The sequence below is a fragment of the Cydia fagiglandana genome, chromosome 8 (assembly GCF_963556715.1).
Source record: "Cydia fagiglandana chromosome 8, ilCydFagi1.1, whole genome shotgun sequence".
Lineage (NCBI taxonomy): Eukaryota > Metazoa > Arthropoda > Insecta > Lepidoptera > Tortricidae > Cydia > Cydia fagiglandana.
In genome coordinates this window covers 7,309,675-7,329,771 of record NC_085939.1, presented here as the reverse complement: position 1 = coordinate 7,329,771, position 20,097 = coordinate 7,309,675, and the positions used below count along the sequence as shown (strand labels likewise).

The following is a 20,097-nucleotide window of genomic DNA, read 5'->3' as shown; positions in this document are numbered from 1 at the left end:
CAAACAATGTTTGAATTACGAACTAAATAATGGACTACAGTCAGCGATCTATTTTGACCAAAATGTCTTAATGCTAGAGTCTGTGCGGAAAGAGAAGAGTCGTGGGACTGTAGGCCCCATACATTCCACGACTCTTCTCTTTCCGCACAGACTAACTCTATTTTTATGACAGTGGCAGCTGCCACAGCCGGTAGTAGTTATTTGCGATATTTTTGCAACTTGAATCACTCGTCTTAGACAAAGAAACTACCTATGAACTTTTTTAAATCGTTGTTACTCTGGTTGTTGTGCTCTAGTCTAGTAAATATCGGTTTTCAGTGGAGACGTAGGTACATTTTTTCTGCAATCACAATGCTTATTTTGTGCTTGGCCGCAATTATGAAAGCGCTAATTATAGATTATTATTATTGGAGGATATATTAATATACACTTTAAATTTATATCATATAAATTATATGACTGATTTATTTAGGTAACTTGAAATTAAAAATTGAGATGTCAATTTTGCTTTTTTAAATTAATGACTTAAAATATTTACTAAACCTGATTTATATTTCGTTTTAAGTATAGGTATATTTTGTAATCTATATCGTTAAATCAATCTTCTATGTTCATCCATACCATTAGCATTTTAATAACAAAAGTTAACGTGAAGCCGGTATCAAATGTTATTCTTTTCTGCTGACTTGCTAGAGGTGGCAGGCAATTTTTGCAGTATCATCCTAACTAAACACGCATTTTCCCTGCTTTAAAACATCCCTCCGTGTTATGCTTCTGATTTATGGGGAGTGATATGTAGTAAAATCGCCCCTTGGAAGGCCATGATTGATCATGATGGCTATGGGATTTGAATAAACCGCTAGCGGTCCGAACATGTCTATAGATATCTACTTACTTAAGGTGACTAATCACTAATACGAGGATCAATATATAAATTTTTACACTATATCTTTAAAACATTCATAATATATTACTGATAAAAAAAGAAGGAAATTACTTAAGCGCGCGGCTGTTAATTCGATAAACGTAGCGTGAACGCATGCATCAACGGAATGTAGGAACAACGACAATGCGCTTACCGCTGCGTTTACCGCATATAAACAATTCTAGTGTCATTAGATTATCTGCAGTAAAATGTATACCGGGTGTGGCCTGTAACACGAGCAAATAATTAAAACATATATTGTACTCCTCAAACGGTGACACTTTTGTTCAACAACTTTTAAAAATTACGAAGTATTTAGACTTCCTATTTTTCATACAAAATAAATGTTATCTTCAATGGACGCCATCGCCGCGCCATATCATTGTGATTGACGTTGCTTGTCACGCCTTAAACATAACAAAATTCGCAATACATTGCGTGTTAGAATAAATTTTAAAGTGTATTAAAAATCAAACCACAAGTTATTTTTATAAGTCGCTGAACAAATGTTGGTCAGTATGAGGAGTACAGCCTGCAGTTAAATTTTTTGCTCGTATTACAGGCCACACCCGGTATATGCGGCAAACACATTGCGTTTAACGCTGCGATTAGCGCATAAAACAACCGCACGCTTTAAGGTTGATGTCAACGGCTAATGATTAATAAAATATTATTATTTCTCTTGGTTCCTCTCACTCTTGCTCATGAAAGTTCATGTCCAAGAGCGAGACAAATCTAGATAGCCCACCAATGATGAGATACTTAGAAACTATTAACCGAGTAAAGCGATAAGAATCAAGATCATTGGGAAGTAACTATTTAAATTAGTTTTTAATAAATTTCCCTTCCACCGAAGTCGTAAACCATAAACAAAAGGGCCAGCTGCACCATAACCATAAATAACCCCTTCCTTATGCTTAAAAAGGCTCATTGCCTAATTTGAAGTGTCGTGAAAATTATCGTATCATAGGTACACGCGTACACGTAACAACGTAGGTACGTACTTACCAACTATAACGTAAATTATATTCGGTCATTTGAATTCCAAAGTTACCTATTAGTACTGGCAGCGGCCTTCGATAATTCAATTTTGGGACTGTTTTTTTCGTAATTGATACTTATCATACTAATCTGTTTCGTGAGTAAATACACAATCGTGAGTAGATTAGTAGGTATATTGTTTTCGGAATTTGATAAGAGTGACCCTAGAATGTTATGTGAAAAACACCCATAACGAAAAAGCTCAGACATTGAAATGGAGTGGCTGTAACCCATGTACGTGTGGAGTCCTGAGGGAAAGGGTGGACAATGGACATCAGACTATAATAGCCAGCAATTTTACAACGGAATTCCTTTAAAGTTGAATACGGCTGCACAGTCAAAGGATTAAATTCCTGTGTATACCGTTGTGATAAAAACTGGACAAGATTTAACAATGGACTGCCGGCACAGGAAAAGCACATCCGCGCATGTAGGTACCATTCGATACTCACCGCATAAATAAAAGCCGGCTAGCCGGCTATACTCCGCGGCATATCAATCAGTGACAGTGCGGTTACTGTGACCCCTGGCTGGAGAAAGTCACTGGAGCCACCGTGGAACCCGTCAGGCGGGTGCGATGGCACACATTGGCGCGAGTCCCGGTTCCCACCGCTGTGTACTTTGTAATATCACAAACAGGGTATTGTTCTTTTATGTGGCTTTAGTAGGTTCAATTCAGCAGTGCAAATGGTAATTTACCTAATTGCCGAAAGTCTCTTAATCGCGTGAATCAAGACGATAGATCAACTAATCTAATAGGTGTTTTAAGAAGATATACTATCAACGGAAGAATTAATTTCAGAATAACTAACACTAATATTTTCAAAAACTAAAATTGCAAAGTTTACATATAAGTTGATAAAACGCCTGGAATAAGTATGTACAGAACACAATTTTTAAATCAAGTACTTATGTTTTTGTGTAATCAGTATTTTTCGCAGATTTAAGGTAGCGGCACGGCGTGCTTTAGATACTTAGGTAAGTATTAGGTATCTACTGGTACCTACTGCTCCATTGAATGCTACGCAGTTACGCACTTCACTCTAAATGAAGTGTCTTTTTAATATTTTTACTTTTTTTAAACTTAGCGCTTGTAATCCAAAAGCAAAGACAAGCAAAACTTAATTTAAATAAGTGTGTTTACTCGTATTAATATAATTATCCAAATACCCTTCAGTTGAATTAAGCGCGCCATTCATTAATTAAACCGGCCCAAACCCAATTAAAAATGTTTTACGTTTTCACCATGTCTGCTTGCCTGCATATTAATTTACGGCAGCATGATTTATTTACCGCCAATGTACGTGCACCGGATATTAAATAACTAAGTACATAAACTGAACGACGAAGTAGTACCTAGGTAAACCTGCTGAAAATTCAATCTGGTTAAAGGTGGTTTTTAGCGTCAGTTTGAAGCCTTATAACAGCTGTATTCGAACAATGAGTTACGTCAAATACTAGATATTGAAACGATATGGATTGGATATGTCAGTGTCAAACAAGTGTCAAAAGTGACGTTTTTGTTTGAAGAACCGTCAATTTTGACACTTGTTTGACACTGACATATCTAATCCATATCGTTTCTAGATCTATCAATTGACGTATAACCTAACTTAACCTAACTAGAAGTTTGACTTGACTTGACCGGCGATTTTTCAGAGAGCAGGCCCCTGTTTCACCAACGTGACAGGTGCGACGCATTGTAAAATCACTGTTGCTGACGCCACAGGCATCCATGGGCTACGGTTACCGCTTACCATCGGGCGGGCCGTATTCCTGTTTGCCACCATCATTGTATTATTAAAAAAACTTTATGATATCGGAAAAAAACAGATATTTCTTTTGCTAAGTTTATGACAATTGTCACAAGAAACACTACAATTGTCACGAAATTCGGACATATAACTCATTACCTGTCAAGAATTACCTACAATTCTTCTAAATTTTAGAAACTTCGCAGGAGAAATATCTGTTTTTTTCCGATATAATAAAGTTTTTTTAAATAATACAATTATGGTGGCAAACAGGAATATGGCCCGCCCGATGGTAAGTGGTAATCGTAGCCCATGGATGCCTGTGACGTCAGCAACAGTGATTTTACAATTCGCCGCACCTGTCACCGATGTGAAATTGGGGCCAGAAAGCTTATTGCTTAAAACGTGAGTCGCCGAAGGAAGAAAGTTTTTTTTAAGTCACTTCCGATCCGAATGACAAGGAGAAATTTGATAAGGCTTTCACCTTGTTTTGATACGAACACACGTGTCATTAGGCATCTCACGCGTACCAACAAGTGAGAGCGAGATACCTATGTATTAATGAGACAACTCCTTACCAAATTGTTAAAACAGAATCGAGCTCAAAGCTCTAAACAGGTTAGAGTCTATGCGGAAAGAGAATCGTAGAATGTATTGGATCCCATACATTTCACGACTCTTCTCTTTCCGCGCAGACTCTATATTAGATATTTTTTTTGTGCATTTCATTTTCAGAAAATGTACCGTATCAGAGCGAAAAGGCGTGCTTTGTTACAAGCCAATCCACAGCAGACATACATAGGTACGATGGACACAACGGACAATCCTTGTGTGGTATATTTTATATCTTTTACTTAAAAACATATTAGGTTTGACGACCGGTCCGGCCTAGTGGGTAGTGACCCTGCCTGTAAAGTCGATGGTCCTGGAATCGAATTCCGGTAAGGGCATTTATTTGTGTGATAAACACAAATATTTGTTCCCGAGTCATGGGTGTTTTCTATGTATGTATACTCGTATGTATTTACCTAAATAAGTAGGTATGTATGTATACCCATAGTACAAGCTTTGCTTAGTTTGGGGCTCGGATGATCTGTGTAAAATATCCCCTAATACCTATGTATTTATTTATTATAGGTAGGTGGGCTATGCTGAAAGTTTCTGGATTCTGATATATGAGACGACTTATTTTTTCTAAGTGGCCAGTTCCGGGAATTTTCAGTTTGCCCTAAGTATAATGATTCAAAGTAACTCACCACGGCGGGAACTCCTTGGTCTCCTCAAGCCCGGACGGCGTAGCCAGGGTGTCCGCATCGCCCTCGGACCTGCCTCCCGGGTGCTCGGGTATCACTCGCTCGATCGTCGTCACCTCCTCGATGTCCGAGTCAATCCCCTGAGCGAAGTCCATGTAGAACGACTCTCGCGAGTCGCTCGAGCCTCGCCGAAGCTTAAGCGACAGATCTGGCGAGCTGTCATCCATCTTGGCGGCACTATTTCATGTCACTAGTAAAACTTGTATTTCATAGTTTATGGTAAGGTCCATATTATATCTTGTTCATCCATTTTGGAGAGCGGGATTGAGATATTAACCCATTGTGTCAGACTTTGAATCTGAATTGAAATTAAGAGTTTAAGTGTCAATGGATCTTTGTTTCTGAGCATTATTGAAGAGAATATTAGAGAATTAAAAATGAAAATTTATATAATTGTAGCAGGTATTAATTCGCTTCACTCTGTTTATGTTTAGTGTTTCTATCAACTACCTGCCTATTATATGCTCTAATGTAATTAGACAAAAACGCAACATGTCTCGTATTGGGATCATGAGAAGAATCTCGAGGAGAAGTTAATAGAAGTATAAAGGACAAGTATTACAGTCGGCTATATCTGATTAAATCAGACACGAAACTCGTCATTTAGTAAACTATTAGGAAAAGTACCTAAGTACCGACACAAACATTTAACGAGCGTATAAAACGCATCCGACATGTTAACAAAAAGCGGTCCGGCCAGAAACAATGAGATGGCCATTAATCTTCAGCACAAAAAGAGTGAATCGACGTAAAGGAACAATGACCTGTCCATTCGTAGCTTAACCTTCCCTAAAATCGACGCGGCTTCCTGTGGCGTTAATAGCTCACACAAACACACACAGACACACATACACGCACATGCAAGGGCGCTCTTAGACAGAGTGACTCGTAGCGATTACCGAATCCAAGTAACAAGTTACGGTGTATGTATTCACATTGCGTAGGTATTTGGCGACTTCAATGTCAGCCAACAAAGGTATGAGCTATGTATTATAATTAATCATTGTTATTATAACTACAAATCTATCATAAATAATATATTCAAAACTCAAAGTTGGCAACAAACAAATATTTGTCCCTTAAAAGCAACACCGATCCCATAAAAATTATTGGTCCTTCCAACCGGATAAGTTGGTAACTGGCGTAACTGCACAGTGCTACATTTTCACTTGAAATATTGTATACGGAAACGATATTATTTACAAGAATCTAATAAGAACTGACAACAACAATTATAAGTCTACGAAGTATTAGCAAATGAATACTTCTGAAATATTCACAGGACAATCCAGAAACACAAAGGACATGAATATTATATCCACACTTCCCGGCGATATTAATCGCCGGTTTCCCTGGAACAACAATAATGCCCAAGAACAAACGTGCTCATTTACACACGTCGCACAATCCGATTCTTATGCTAGGCACGCACAGCGTATTGACACGGAACACTCACACAGGGGTAGTATCGTAGTAAGCACGTGCGTTACGAGCGCGTCAGGGTCAGAACGAGCTGGCGCCCTCCCGCGGCTAAAGTTGGCGCGCGATTGCGGCCGCCGGCCGAGGCGCGCGAGCGGGAAGGGTGGGGGATGCACCCTCCGGGATCAATCTAACCTGCTTCGCTCCCGGTCGACACTCCGTGCCGCGACATTTGGGAAGCATCGATAGATTTATCACAAAAGATCCCACGCTCAGTCGGATCATATTGTGTATTTATATTTTCTTAAAAAAAAAAGTTGGTTTATTTTTAAATTACTTAATTCCTTTTGAGCTTCTTTTGTTTTAAACGGAACGTTACAGAGCTTAACGAAGAAGCCAATTCGACTTGTTTGAATGACACCTTGAAAAAGTGAGCTATGTCACCGGTGGTTTGTACTGTGCACTGTCAGCTCTGTTTTTATAACCCGATTACTGAAATGACTGTTTGACTGGCTGTATGTATTGAGATGGCATGTTTGTAACTATGGGTCTGTAAGTACTCGAAATGCATCCAATTGGAAAAACTTTTTTTTTATTTGAAGTCTATTGCATGAACTAGTTGAACTTGAGCTCCTATTCTTCGTTAGTCGAATTATTGAGCGGAAAACATGATTGACAGATGCTACCGAGTACAGTCCGTGGAGGATGTTTGAGAAATCTTGCTCCTTACGCCCCGGCATGGGGACCCGTTGCGAGCACACCTTCTCATTTCCTCACGAGTTCGAGCGCGATCTATGACACTGATCTTATTGGTCGAATATACATATATGTACTCTGGTTTTTTAAGATTTTAACAATATTGTTAGACTTCATTCCATTATATTATGGAATAAATGGATATGCCCGAGATAGCCATATGAATATCGCCACAATTCGTAAAATGTTAGTTATACCAAGCTAAGCTGGCGGCGATTTACATAACACAGACTGTGCAAGTGTTATTTTAAGAAATGAAACATTGGTGTATTAGTGATAACCTATACAAGTTTATAACATATTTTTACAATTTAAACAAGTCATCTTTACTTATAACATATACTTGATATCACAATACTTTATAGTCTATTCAAACATAATTATACAATTTGGAATAAAATTGATCTGATATAAAAAATTAAACAGCGCCAAATTATTCACAAGCTCACAGCATTAACAGTTTTGAATGATTCACGGTTAGTTTCACTAGACTTACATCGACCCGATATCTTCAGTTACCCGTGAACAAGATGCATGTAACTGTGTCGAAATATCGGGAGCTCGAAAACAATACAAAAGGTAATCACGGTCCATATCCCGGTCGATATAAGTCTCACAACACTAATCCATAGGTACATTATAATAATTTGAATTTATGATAGGCCTACTACTTAACTCAGCCGATTATCTGTAGTGCTTCCATAGTAGTTTAGTATAAGTCTGTTTAAGTGTTACATTTTTATTTTTCATTCACTTACTACTTAGGGTCGGTTGCACCAAACTGTTCGTATCGTTAAAGAGTTCGCTAAATTTGTATGTATGGAAAGTTTCATAGTAAAGCGCCGGGGCGCGCCGGCTGACGTTGATCAGTCCGTCAAATGTAGTTGGTGCAACTGGCCCTTAATCCTTTGAACGCCATGCCTTAAATATAACGCGCCATCGTAAAAAATATTGCATTTAATGAGAGTTAATAGGACATTTTAACCATGTGCGTCTGTGACCGTCTTAGCGGTCAAAGGACTAAGTAGTTGATTTATATCTTATTTTATGTACCGATATGCTATTTATTTTTTATCTAAGACGGTTTATGACTATTTTATAAGCGAAATTAATTTGGCTTTAATTTCAGGGATGCTTTTAACAGCTTTACGAAGGTTATTTTTATCGTAAGGGTTAACCGATATTGAAAGGCTGCGTTTGGCTGCTATTAATAACGGATGTCTATCAAATATGTGGTGTATTATTCAATGATTGATGCCAAATCATCATGACAAGTTACAGAATCGCTAAAAAGCTGCACATGGTGGGCACCATCCACCATCAAACTTTAACACTACACACTACATACACCTTGCTGTAGTGGCTACCCCTATCCCTAAGTTAGGCCCTATCGCCAACGTACCATATGAAAAGCGGGCATTTGAACGAAACCATGGTATTTGTAATAAAAGGATATCGGTAATAGAACACCAACAGACTTGGCTAGTCATCCACCATTCGTGAGCCTTATCACGGTGGAACAAGGTTCACAAATGGGCAGTTACCTGCGCCGACGATAGGACCTCTCACTCAGCTTTTTTATCCGTTTCAACATCGGTCAACCTCGGGAAACCTCTATAAAACAAATATAATAAGGTGCATATATTAGTTATATTCTGTTGGAGTAGCTTTGGATCTATGTTTTATATACCTATAATAACCCTTTCAAAGTACGACTATAGTCCGACAATCAATTGTAGAAAATTATTGAGGGCGCCACTTCCTACGTAACTGTAACATTTTTGACGTAACATGGCAATAAAATAATTAAGTATGGATATTTTTTAGTTCCATTTTGTTTAATTTCTACTATTTTATGTCGCACTATAATGAGAACACGTTATGTTGTCATGTCTTTTCATCGCTAGCGAACAAATTCCGACTTACATACATTATTACATTGGAACCGTGTTTAATTTTAAGTTAAGACAGAGGGAATATATTTCCCTCCTGATTTTAAACTTTATTTCAAAGCGATACGGTCCAATTTTGCATAATTCGTTATGCCTTATAAAGGGTCAACCAGCATTGTGCCGGAATAATTTTAGGCGAATACTTAAGTTGATTCAAAATTTGAGAGATTTTTACATCTTCAATGTGACAGTTTCCAAACATTATAAGCATTTTAGCAAAAAATCTAAATTACTAATTAAACGCCTTTTCAAACACAATCACATACTAAAATATTCAATGCAATGAGTCACTCGTGTAATTTTAGTTGAATTCAGTGAGTAATCAATTTTTACATAATTTTTAATACAATAACATTAAAATCACACATTGGCCTAAACTAAATATTATACATTACGGAGCAAATGATCTAGTGAAAATAATATTTAAATTACGCGTAACTTTCTTGCACGTTTATTACTTCAGTGCGAGTCGATTTGACAGTGCAATATTTGGTTTTATGTAAAAAAATAAATTAAAAAAATCTGTCTAGTTTATCAATACGCAATATACGCATCACATTAATTATTAGTTAAGATTGTTGTTACTATCATCTAGTTAGTTTTATTTTTTAGATTATCTTTACAGAACACTCGATATAATCTTGTGAAATCTTTATACATTTTTAGTTTTTACGAGTTCGTGAAGGAATGAGTTCGCTTTTTACTTCACAAAATTGTCTTGGGTACCAAGTTCTAATTGTCTATATAGTTGTTTGGTGCATTATTCGCAGTTTAAATAAATATGATATGACGCACCTTTACTGATGTTAATACGTTTTTGAAAACAGCTAGATCAAGTAGTTACTTAGGGTGGTATTCCACCTGTCCAATTTCTTTGTCCAAAGTGTATTTTGTCTCACATGTTGCTTAATGAGTGAGTGAGACGCAATGACACACCAAGATATTTGACAGATGGAATACCACACTTACTTTTGTTTTTTAATGTGAACAAAGACAGGCCAAAATTCATTTCTAAATCAAGTTGGTCATTTTAATAAGCATTACATTAACCAATAGAATAATAAATAATATTAGCGTATAGGTCCGATGTTTCCTACTAGTGTTTATCCAGGGGTCATAAACCTTTTTCACAGGGAAACCTTTTTTTATGAAACTTCTAAATGATTTTAAGACGTCATATAGGGTACATCGCCAATTACTAGCCACCCCCCAATTACTGGCCACTTAATTTGATTTCTATTTATAGGTGAACAAAGTTCATTTTAGTATATAAGGTACGAAAATCCAATTATTAGCCAGTTTTCAATTACTGGCCACCTATTCCAAAAATGAATTCTATTTACAGATAAATAAAACTCATTTTCAGTATAAGGAAAATGGCCAGTAACTGAAATTTATCCACAACCCACTCGTTCAATAACTGGCCGCCTCTTACAAAAATGAGTTCTATTCACCTATACACAGAATTCATTTTAGTATAGGTGGCCAGTAATTGAAAACTGGCTAATAATTGGCGATGTACCCTATTATGGATTTATTTTTATAAGTTTTTGCTCATTTAAAAGCGTGAAATAATTTTATGTAAATATAGAAAAATAACTTTTGGAATTAAAATTACTCGTTCAAGTTTTTTGTAGTTGCAGTAATACAGGAATGCTCTAATGTGGATATTTATTTAATTAGAATAAAGTACCTAAATATGATTATATTTTTGCGAACAAAATTTAATCCCAATAAACCTAACAAAGAAGGTTTAATTTTACTCAATAACGATGTTTTAAGTGTCTGTAACTGAGTGACCCTGGGAAGAGAATCGTATTTTTTTAAATAATTCGTAACTAGTGTGCGGCGATACTTTCTATGATGGTTCGAATTAAATACCCTTATCGACATGCATGTTTAGGCTAAAAACTTCGACGAAACGCTAAATACATACATAATAAAACCTGTGTGACAAATAGAACTGCAAACTACCAATTGCATTTAAATATAACCTTAGGTTAGGTACTCTAATGTGTAGTGTAACCCAAGGTTAAAAAAGAATGTTAAAAACATGATAACCGAGGTAATAATTTCATTGCAAGCCATTAAACGAATAGGAAATGCGAACCGGTAAATGTGTCCTGAAATTACTAGTAATCTGATAAATTAGTTAAATTACCATCGCGTTTCATGCGAATAATTATCCGTTTGAAAGACTAGTACGATGCAGTTTCTATTCTTTTTTTTTTCAAACCAATTTGTCAGTCAGTAAGAACCAGGAAAACTATACTTTTCTTTTGGGTTCTAGTACTAGTGTAAGACAAAGATATGTAGTATGATTCTCTCTGTCTATGATTGAAATGAGACAGCCCTTTGACAAACTATAGTTAGGTATATTATCACGGAATAAAGCCTTCGTCATCTATCAACAGGGAATTGGACTGGCGACATAAATTAGTTAGCTACTTTATTCGAAATGTCAAATCGATTTTTCAGTATGAAGTTTATATGAATGATCCTATGACGTCAATTGGTACCGTTCTTTTTATTGTGAGGTCAAAACCATTGGTGCGTTGGTTTTAGTGAAAATAAAAATGAGAAAGCTGCGACACACAACATTAGAAACAGCGAGTGCGAGTGAGACGGCCGGCTTAATGATATACGACTCTGCAAGAACGTTTATTTTGGTTCCACAATGCAGTTTTATATGACACCTGGATCGTTGCCTCTATACGCCTTATTTTATTATTCCCATATAGCGAAAAAAATGAGAAAGCTGACACACCTCATTAGAGACAGCGGGTGCGAGTAAGACGGCCGGCTTAACGATTTACGACTCGAACGTTGATTTTGGTTCCACAATGCAGTTTAATATGACGCCTGGATCTTTCTATACGCCTTATTTTATTATTCTCATAAAGTAAAGTCTAACCGACGCATGATTTCCACGCCAGGCCGCCGCACGCCATGGCGCCGATGAAGTAGACGGCCAGGGCGGCCACGAGCGCCATGATCACGTACATTTTGATGTTCTTCCAGAAGAGGTTGCGCTGTAACGTCCGCGCGGTGCCGTTGAACGAAACAGACTGGAAAGGAAAAGTTAGGTTTGGGTAAGCAACATACATCTGCCACCACCTGAAGACATTTGAGACCAAGATTCATAACAATTTCTTCACAGTCTCAAATCGTCATCTGTCATCATCAATCAAGCTGTCATCGAAAAAGGATAAAATATTTAAAAAATTTGAACTGCGAATGAAAGTAGTCCGTCCGAATTAAGATTTGATAGCTGTTGGTTCAATTTGGACGAATCGCATGTTGGACCAACAGTTATCAAATCCGAAACAATAAATATTAAATATTACTCAGAAGTTGCTATTTTGATTGTTAAGCATTGCGTTTAATTAAATTGTATTGCAAGTATGTACCATCGCCCACACTTTTAACTGTCCATAGTGTCCATCCATTGGTGGACCTTATACCTTCAATAATAAGGTCCACTGATGGACAGTTAAGAGTGTTACCTACTATGTGGCCTGTTTGTACCTACTTGCCATACAATTTAACTATTGACCTTTTAATTGTATAACCCTTACAACCCTTAGAGCTGTTTCCCACTGACGTCCAGTTTTTTGCGGGTACGGTTTTTTGCAGGATCCCGTTTTAGTAGTATACGTGCTAATATAGTAAATTTGAGAATTCTGTTTGCGGGATCCTGCATGAATACTACAGAAAACTGGATCCTGCAAAAAACCATACCCACAAAAAACTGGATGTCAGTGGGAAACAGCTCTTTATGTAAAACCCTTTTAATGTGCAAATAATGCATAAATGATTATGATTAATAATTAAACATTTTAACTAATCAAAATAAAATATTACGGTGTGTAATGATTTGTTTTGTAAAAGAATAATTACATTTGTGGCCAAGTTATCAGCTTTGTTGATAAGCAGCTCTAACTTTTCGCCCCGAGTCGCCATATTGTCTGAAAAAGAAAGAAATCATTTATAAATATTTTCTATCTATATGTCACAGTTCACAGTCAATTTGAAGATTCGGCATTTTACAATTTTTGATTTGTAGATTAAATCCAATGCAGTATTACGTGATTGATGACTCCACCATAGTTGTCCAAACACATTAGGTACTATATTACAAGGAAAATTCTAATGAAGTAATGACTGTAATTCGATTCACATCATTCACAGGAAGACTTCAACCATGAACAAACACAATACCTGGTTGTATTGCATATACATAAATTATCTCTAACTAGGTAAAGTACCTGTTAGAAAATAATGATGAATCAAAGTAATACACCATCGCCATCCTAAGTCAAAAAGACGTAAGTATGCCATTATGTTACTCATATCATATGGAAACAAGGCCTTCAAAGAACAAGGTTAGAAATCATAGGCCAATCATGCTAGACTCAGCTATCAGTTTAATACTATCTACAACTACATGAATTACTTCTGGCCTTGTCAGTAAGCATTAGCAATGCCTGCACAGATTTCACTTAAGGTTTGCTACACATTATACTATTAGATTAGAATAGTGAATTGCTAGCTATGTGTAACAACTTGAGTGTAAAATTCTGATTTAAACTGTCAGAATTTATACACATTATTATTTACTTTCACGGGCCTTGATTGCATCATACATAAGCTTTAAAATAAACTCACACAGAGCCTTTCACCAAGACCACAAGGGATATATATGCAATCCTCGAAAGGTCAGAGGTAATATAAAGCTTAAGTACATAATATATGCAAGTAAGTCCAGTTAAAGTGAATAATAACTTGAATGTAACTATACTACTCATTGTATAGTTATGAAAAGGCTAGAGAGCATATTTAGACTGATGATTTCATGCCACACACAGACACTTTATGTAATGGATATCTATATCAGAACAATAATAATATAGATTGCATAGTTTATGTGCAACAGTTTAAAAACTAAGCAGCCACATCATTGAGAAATGTTATTGCATCTTCCATCCTTTAAAACAGTCAGAAAATTATAATAATCTATAAGTATGTCAAGCGACTAAATATAACAAAAGTAATTGAAATCAGCCAGTACTAAATTGTAAACAAATACTCAATAGTAACCCAGAAGGCTTGTCATTTAATGATCTACATTAAAATGCCATTGATAAGGTAATTTACTAAATTCAATGTACATACATTGAACAGTAAATGCTTCCACCTCATTAGTGTAACGACAGCTCCATTTCCATGCATATCACTTGTTAAAGCATACAATGCTGTTGCTGGCAAATAAATAACAAAGATAAAGGTTTGATAAGCTGTTTGCATATAAATAAATTAACTATCAGGACCAGAAACCAATCATTGAATGTTCATTGTACTTGGATATTGTTTTCTCCTAATTATTATGTTATCTATGTAGGAAAACTTTATTCGTCCTCATAAGACCCAAGCCAATTTTTGAGCTTTTGAATTCGGAACTTTCTTTTATTTCTATAAGAGTTCATAACTCGTAAGCGGGGGACTTACCAGGTTAAAGATAGAAACATTAATCCCAACAAGCATCACAACTTCAATAAATCTTCACATTTTCATACACAACTTGGTCTAAATAAACTTTTACTGCTGGCCAATTAGTTTTCTAAACTAGATCCAGTGGCGTAGCTAGGGGCCGGCGGGGGTGGTCCGCCCCGGGTGTCACCCATTTAGGGGTGACACCCGACCGTGAACATTAGTAGTCCCACCTATAAAAATTCGTAAAATCATGTAAAATGAAAGCGATGGAGTAAATCCTGAGCGATTTAACATAAATTACAATTACTCTTTTTAAATATATTTTACAATTTTGATTGAATTTTAGGGGGACACCCCCAATTTCCGCACTGGGTGACACCCATGCTAGCTACGCCACTGACTAGATCATGTTACTTTCCTATGAGGGCTCAAGGTAACACTAAACCATAGATATGTGTAAGAACTTACCTATATTTTTAACCATGATGTTTTTCAGTTCATCCAATTCTCCATATATCGTAGATATAGTGTTGAGATCCCCAGACTCTGTGTAGTGTTTCATTTCAGCGGCCAGGACTCTTGCAAATTCGCCGTTCATAGCATAAGGGATAGCAGTCTGGGCCGTTTCAGCAAAAGCTGCAGTGAACCTTCGTTTGATCTCATTGAGGAAGAGGAATGCTCTCGAACGTTGGAATTTCTGTAATATTTTATATTACACATACAAATTCAGTCCCATCATGGATGGCATAAAAAAAAGTATTTATATTACTTACATCATCAGTGATGCAGAAGTACACCAGTTTGTTTTCAGCAATATAATGAAATAAATAATTCCCATGAGAGTACGTTAATTTATCATCGTGGGGCGGAATTTTCGACAATATTTGTTCCGTGACTTCCGTGAAATTCCCTGCACACGAGGCAAATTTGGCCAAAACCACTGTGCCTCGGGCCACCACACTAAATAAAATAGGCATTGTGATGCGCAGATGAATCACAATAATCGGATATCTCAAATAACAAAGAATATCAAACAACAATGGTTGATTAAAACTAATAGCACTATGGCACTAGTGCAGGATCAATCCAGAACAGTACTTGCAGCTATCTACGTAAATGCGAACGTCGCTACTAATTGAATTTATATTTATTTTTACAAAAGACAGGAAAACAAAATAAATAATCAGAGTCCACGAAAACGTACGTATCAGTAAATGTTTTTTTAAACTACTTTGTCAGGAATGTCAGGCCACAGATAATTTAAGGTTAATAAACTGTCACTCGATGTCACTTAAGCGGTATCCAATCGGGGCTGATCAAATTGGTCGATTTGATCAGAAATGAAATTGGCGTCGATCTCCAATTTTAGATCTATGGTGATATCTTCTTCCTCGCGTTATCCCGGCATTTTGCCACGGCTCACATAGGAGCCTGAGGTCCGCTTGACAACTAATCCCATGATTTGACGTAGGCACTAGTTTTTACGAAAGCGACTGCCATCTGACCTTCCAACCCAGAGGGGAAACTAGGCCTTATTGGGATTAGTCCGGTTTCCTCACGATGTTCACGATGTTCGATGTTCGATGTTGTGTAGATCTATGGTGATAGAGCCCTCTAAATGGAAAAAATGCCCCAGAAGTCCCAGAACGAAAATAGCCTAACAAATTAGTATTCTTGCGTCCGCACCTCATTTTATCGATAATATCGGCGGTTAAATTCGGCGAGCCAAATAAAATTGGCGTTTGCGTCCAGATTCGATCGGGCAATTTAATCAGATTTACTAGATCTGATACGCTTAAACAGCAGCGCCCTCTTGACAATGATTCATAAGGCCTCATATGCACGAGCGGTTTAAAAAAGCGTTTGATGACACAAATAATGGATACATGTGTATTTATCAAGGAATTGATATTTATTTACACGATGGCGGTGGCGCTTTTTATCAAGCATTGTTGGATTTTCGACTTTAAGCGTTGGTCATTAATACGAACTTAGCGAGTTGTAGCGCTTTAAAAATGGGCTTGTAATATTACTGGTCAGGCTTTATGTCAAAAGTTAGCTCAGACTTTATATATCTTGTTATTGAGATCTTAGAGGATATAACCAATGGAGACGCCATGTCTAAAATTTTCGGTACAAAATAGTCTGCCGTTTTTTGCGGGGGAGGGGCACATCAAATGTATAGGTACGTCATGTCAGATAAACGTCAGTCCATACATGTGGTTGACATGTGGTTGACCATTGGCCGCCTATTTTCGACAGAGGGGAACGCCTGTTAATGGCGGCTCCATTGTTAATTACTCCGAGATTGAGATAGATAACCATTAGCTTATACGTCAAATAATAACATAAATATTTTTTCTATATTTTTAATCAAAATAGTCATCAATATCTATATCAGGATTTAAAATATCATCTCCAAATGGAGTCAAATCTATTTGGTCAAGTATAAGATTTTCACACATTTCTTCTAAATCTGTTTCCCCTATTAAAATTGCTCCTTGAAGTCTACCATTTTGAAGCACAAATTTTACATATTCAAGGCAAGGAGTAGTTCTTAACAGGAGTTCATAGTCAGTCCCCAATCCTTGTCCATTATATTTTCCAAGTAATACCACTCTGTACCCAAAAAGAGATGTACAATGTGTGAACAATTCAAAACAAAAATCTTGTAATACTTCTTGGTTTGTAGTGCGGGCATGCATTGACTTAGCAGCCATTGCTGCCATCTGTCTTGCTTGGGTCCAGAGTCTGAGCTGAAACCAGTGTGGGGCATGTCTCCATGCAGCATGAGCTACATCTCCAGCTGCAAATATATCTCTAACCGATGTTTCTTGGAACTCATTTACAGCTAATCCACCGTCAGACCCCTTCTCAGGCTCCTGGTCCCATGAAAAGTTAACAGCAGGCTCCACTCCTGTTGCTGAAATAACAAAGTCACAAAATAATGTTCTGCCATTAGTCAGCTTAACTTGTAACGGGTATCCTTTATCCTGAATTTCATTAACTGATTCAATTTCAGTTTTATAAATTATTTCTAATTCTTGCTCCCCAGCTTCATTTCTTATACCCTCAAGTTTCCTAAACCAATCTGGTCCAAGAGCAGCCGATTTCAAGTCTTTATTCAAAGCAACAACAGTGTCTTCCTCAGAGAACACATGCCTCCTTGATATAATATGTTTAGGTGGATCAGCTTTAGCGGGTTTGCTCCGGAAAGTGTTTTGGAAAAATTCAGCAGCACCAGGATCTATGAATGTGGAAGATATGTAGTCATCTCTTATCACCCAAACTTTTTGAATTCCTCTAGTTGCATGGACAATTTCTGATGCAATGCCTCCATTACCAACAATAATCATTTTTCGACCCGTTTTCAGTTTCTCTTGGAACTCTTGAACAGACTCAGTGTCTCTGATTCCGATCACTCTTTTAGATTTACTTGAGTCTGAGATGAGCTTCGGTATGCCTCCTGTACATATACATAATACATCATATTTAATAACCACTCCTTTTGATGTTGTCACTGATTTATTTTTCGTGTCTACACTTTGTAATGAATCATAAACTATGTTCAAGTTCGGGTGTATTCTTTGCAGCGAACTTGCTTCAGTTTCGTTCACATCAAACTTAACCACAGTCTTCGCGAAAAAACTGACGTTGCTCACATTTTTGACCAGTGAAGATGCTGTTATCAACACCAAGGTTTCCTCGGGATGCAGTATAGCTAAAGTCTCTACACATGTTACGCCAGCAATACCACCTCCTATTACCAAGTAAGTGGTATTTAAATCTATTTGTTTAGCAGCCATAACAATGTCTCATTATATTTCCACAAAAGTATCCAGGCGGCAACAAGTGCAACAAGTCAACTGCATGTCAACTGCAGTCTGCACTTGACAACGACATGACAAGTTGACAGTGACAAATGACAAAACCAATAATTGACGTTGCTTTTTTTTATTGGTCCTTCTGGCTAGGCTTAAACCATAGGCCATACAGGCCTATAACCGCGAACATCGAAGTTCGCAAATTGCGGGCATTTTTCTCCGTCACTTTAATAAAATTACGCCTTGATTGGAGTAAAAGAGAGATCCCCGCAATTTGCGAATTTCGGTTTTCGCGGTAGCCCCTCTGCCTTGTGAGTGGTTCGCATTTAAAATTGTATAGCGCCCTCCAGACTATGCGCGTGAATCGCGGGCGAAGCCGCGAACGCGAGTGTGGAGTCTAGTTCGCTGATATGCGAAATCGACTCCAGTGGCCCATTTTATAAAGCTACAAGTTAAGCCCGCTCCACACTCGTGCGCGAATCGCGGCGCGAAGCCGCGAACGCGAGTCTGGAGTCGATTTCGCATATCAGCGAACTAGACTCCACACTCGCGTTCGCGGCTTCGCCCGCGATTCACGCGCATAGTCTGGAGGGCGCTTTACAATTTACAAGCGGAAGTCTCGTTCTAAAACATAGGGTTAGAAAGAGACTTCCGCTTGTAAATTGTAACTTGTAGCTTTATAAAATGGGCCACAGACTCGCGTTCGCGGCTTCGCGCCGCGATTCGCGCACGAGTGTGGAGCGGGCTTATCGGGTAAAAATTACAAGCGATTTCTTAGCACATTGCAGCATTTCATCGTTTGAGTAAATTCGTTTCGTTAGGTATAAAAAATCGTATGCCAGTTGTTCTGATCTGAGGATTTATTGCAAGGTCTACTGAGCCCTTTATAGATGCATTCGTCTCGTCCCAAATTCGTCCATTTAAGGTACCGTGTCCAAATTTAATAAATATACTTTTTCCCGTTCACATAAGGTTTAAAATTAAACGAATTCTTTTGATTGGATTATCTTGGAAATGGCTTTATTTTCTTTTAGGTGTTTTCGTCGCTGTGACAAACTGACCTGACAGCATAAATTTATTTATGAATTCTCTTTATTCGAGTTACAAATCAGGAAATTGAACTAATAAATAAAATTGTCAGAAAATGTGCTTGAATTTACTCCTGTTTAACAAATAAAACTAAATGGTTTTTATGTCTTGTTCTATACGTGTTATTAAGTAGTGCTATGTAATTCTTATTATGAGTAACTTAAAACTTATTGATTGATTCTGTAAAACATAATAATATCTCTTTACTGTGACTAAAAACAAGTTATAATGTGGACGTGGGTACTGATTAGTTCAGTGCCCTTGTGGTTAATGTCGGCATGGTACTTTCCAATAATTTGGAATCCACTTTACCTTTTAGTGTTGACTATTTTTCTAGTAGTTTTGGTGTTTTCACTGACTTTATGGGGACACATCTCTCTGTCTTCGCCTCACCAGCCTTCGATTTTTCTGATGGATAAAGTAGAAAAAGAGTTGAGGCAGTTGGAGGAAACTTTGAAGGTATGATTGTACATCTATTCATAATATTATAATTAAGTAATGTATATTTATTTTGCATAACTATATTCAGAA

The 20,097-nt window shown here is 37.2% G+C and overlaps 4 protein-coding genes across 4 annotated transcripts in view; 1 reads left to right on the top strand and 3 right to left on the bottom strand.

Annotated features, from left to right (window-relative positions):
- The window catches only part of LOC134666594 (proton channel OtopLc-like), a 68,724-nt gene extending 63,404 nt beyond the window's left edge, over window positions 1–5,320 (bottom strand). The window contains exon 1 of the mRNA XM_063523807.1: window positions 4,977–5,320. Coding sequence (XP_063379877.1) covers window positions 4,977–5,200 — 224 coding nt within the window. The 5' untranslated portion in view covers window positions 5,201–5,320. The remainder of the gene's footprint in view (window positions 1–4,976) is intronic.
- Window positions 5,321–7,485: 2,165 nt separating this feature from the next.
- Window positions 7,486–15,868, bottom strand: LOC134666572 (vesicle-associated membrane protein 7). The gene is made up of 4 exons (XM_063523773.1): window positions 15,427–15,868; window positions 15,122–15,350; window positions 13,061–13,128; window positions 7,486–12,228 (listed from the first exon to the last, which is right to left on the bottom strand). Exons 1-4 carry the CDS (start codon window positions 15,628–15,630, stop codon window positions 12,070–12,072), a joined length of 660 nt encoding a protein of 219 aa, XP_063379843.1. The 5' UTR covers window positions 15,631–15,868; the 3' UTR covers window positions 7,486–12,069.
- A 1,121-nt stretch (window positions 15,869–16,989) lies between these two features.
- On the bottom strand, window positions 16,990–18,518 carry LOC134666571 (pyridine nucleotide-disulfide oxidoreductase domain-containing protein 1). Its single transcript, XM_063523772.1, has one exon. The coding sequence runs from the start codon at window positions 18,457–18,459 to the stop codon at window positions 17,023–17,025; it is 1,437 nt and encodes a 478-aa protein (XP_063379842.1). The 5' UTR covers window positions 18,460–18,518; the 3' UTR covers window positions 16,990–17,022.
- Window positions 18,519–19,561: 1,043 nt separating this feature from the next.
- LOC134666590 (sorting nexin-25) overlaps window positions 19,562–20,097 on the top strand; it is a gene marked incomplete at its 3' end in the record, with an annotated part of 34,746 nt that continues 34,210 nt past the window's right edge. The window contains exon 1 of the mRNA XM_063523796.1: window positions 19,562–20,025. Coding sequence (XP_063379866.1) covers window positions 19,795–20,025 — 231 coding nt within the window. The remainder of the gene's footprint in view (window positions 20,026–20,097) is intronic.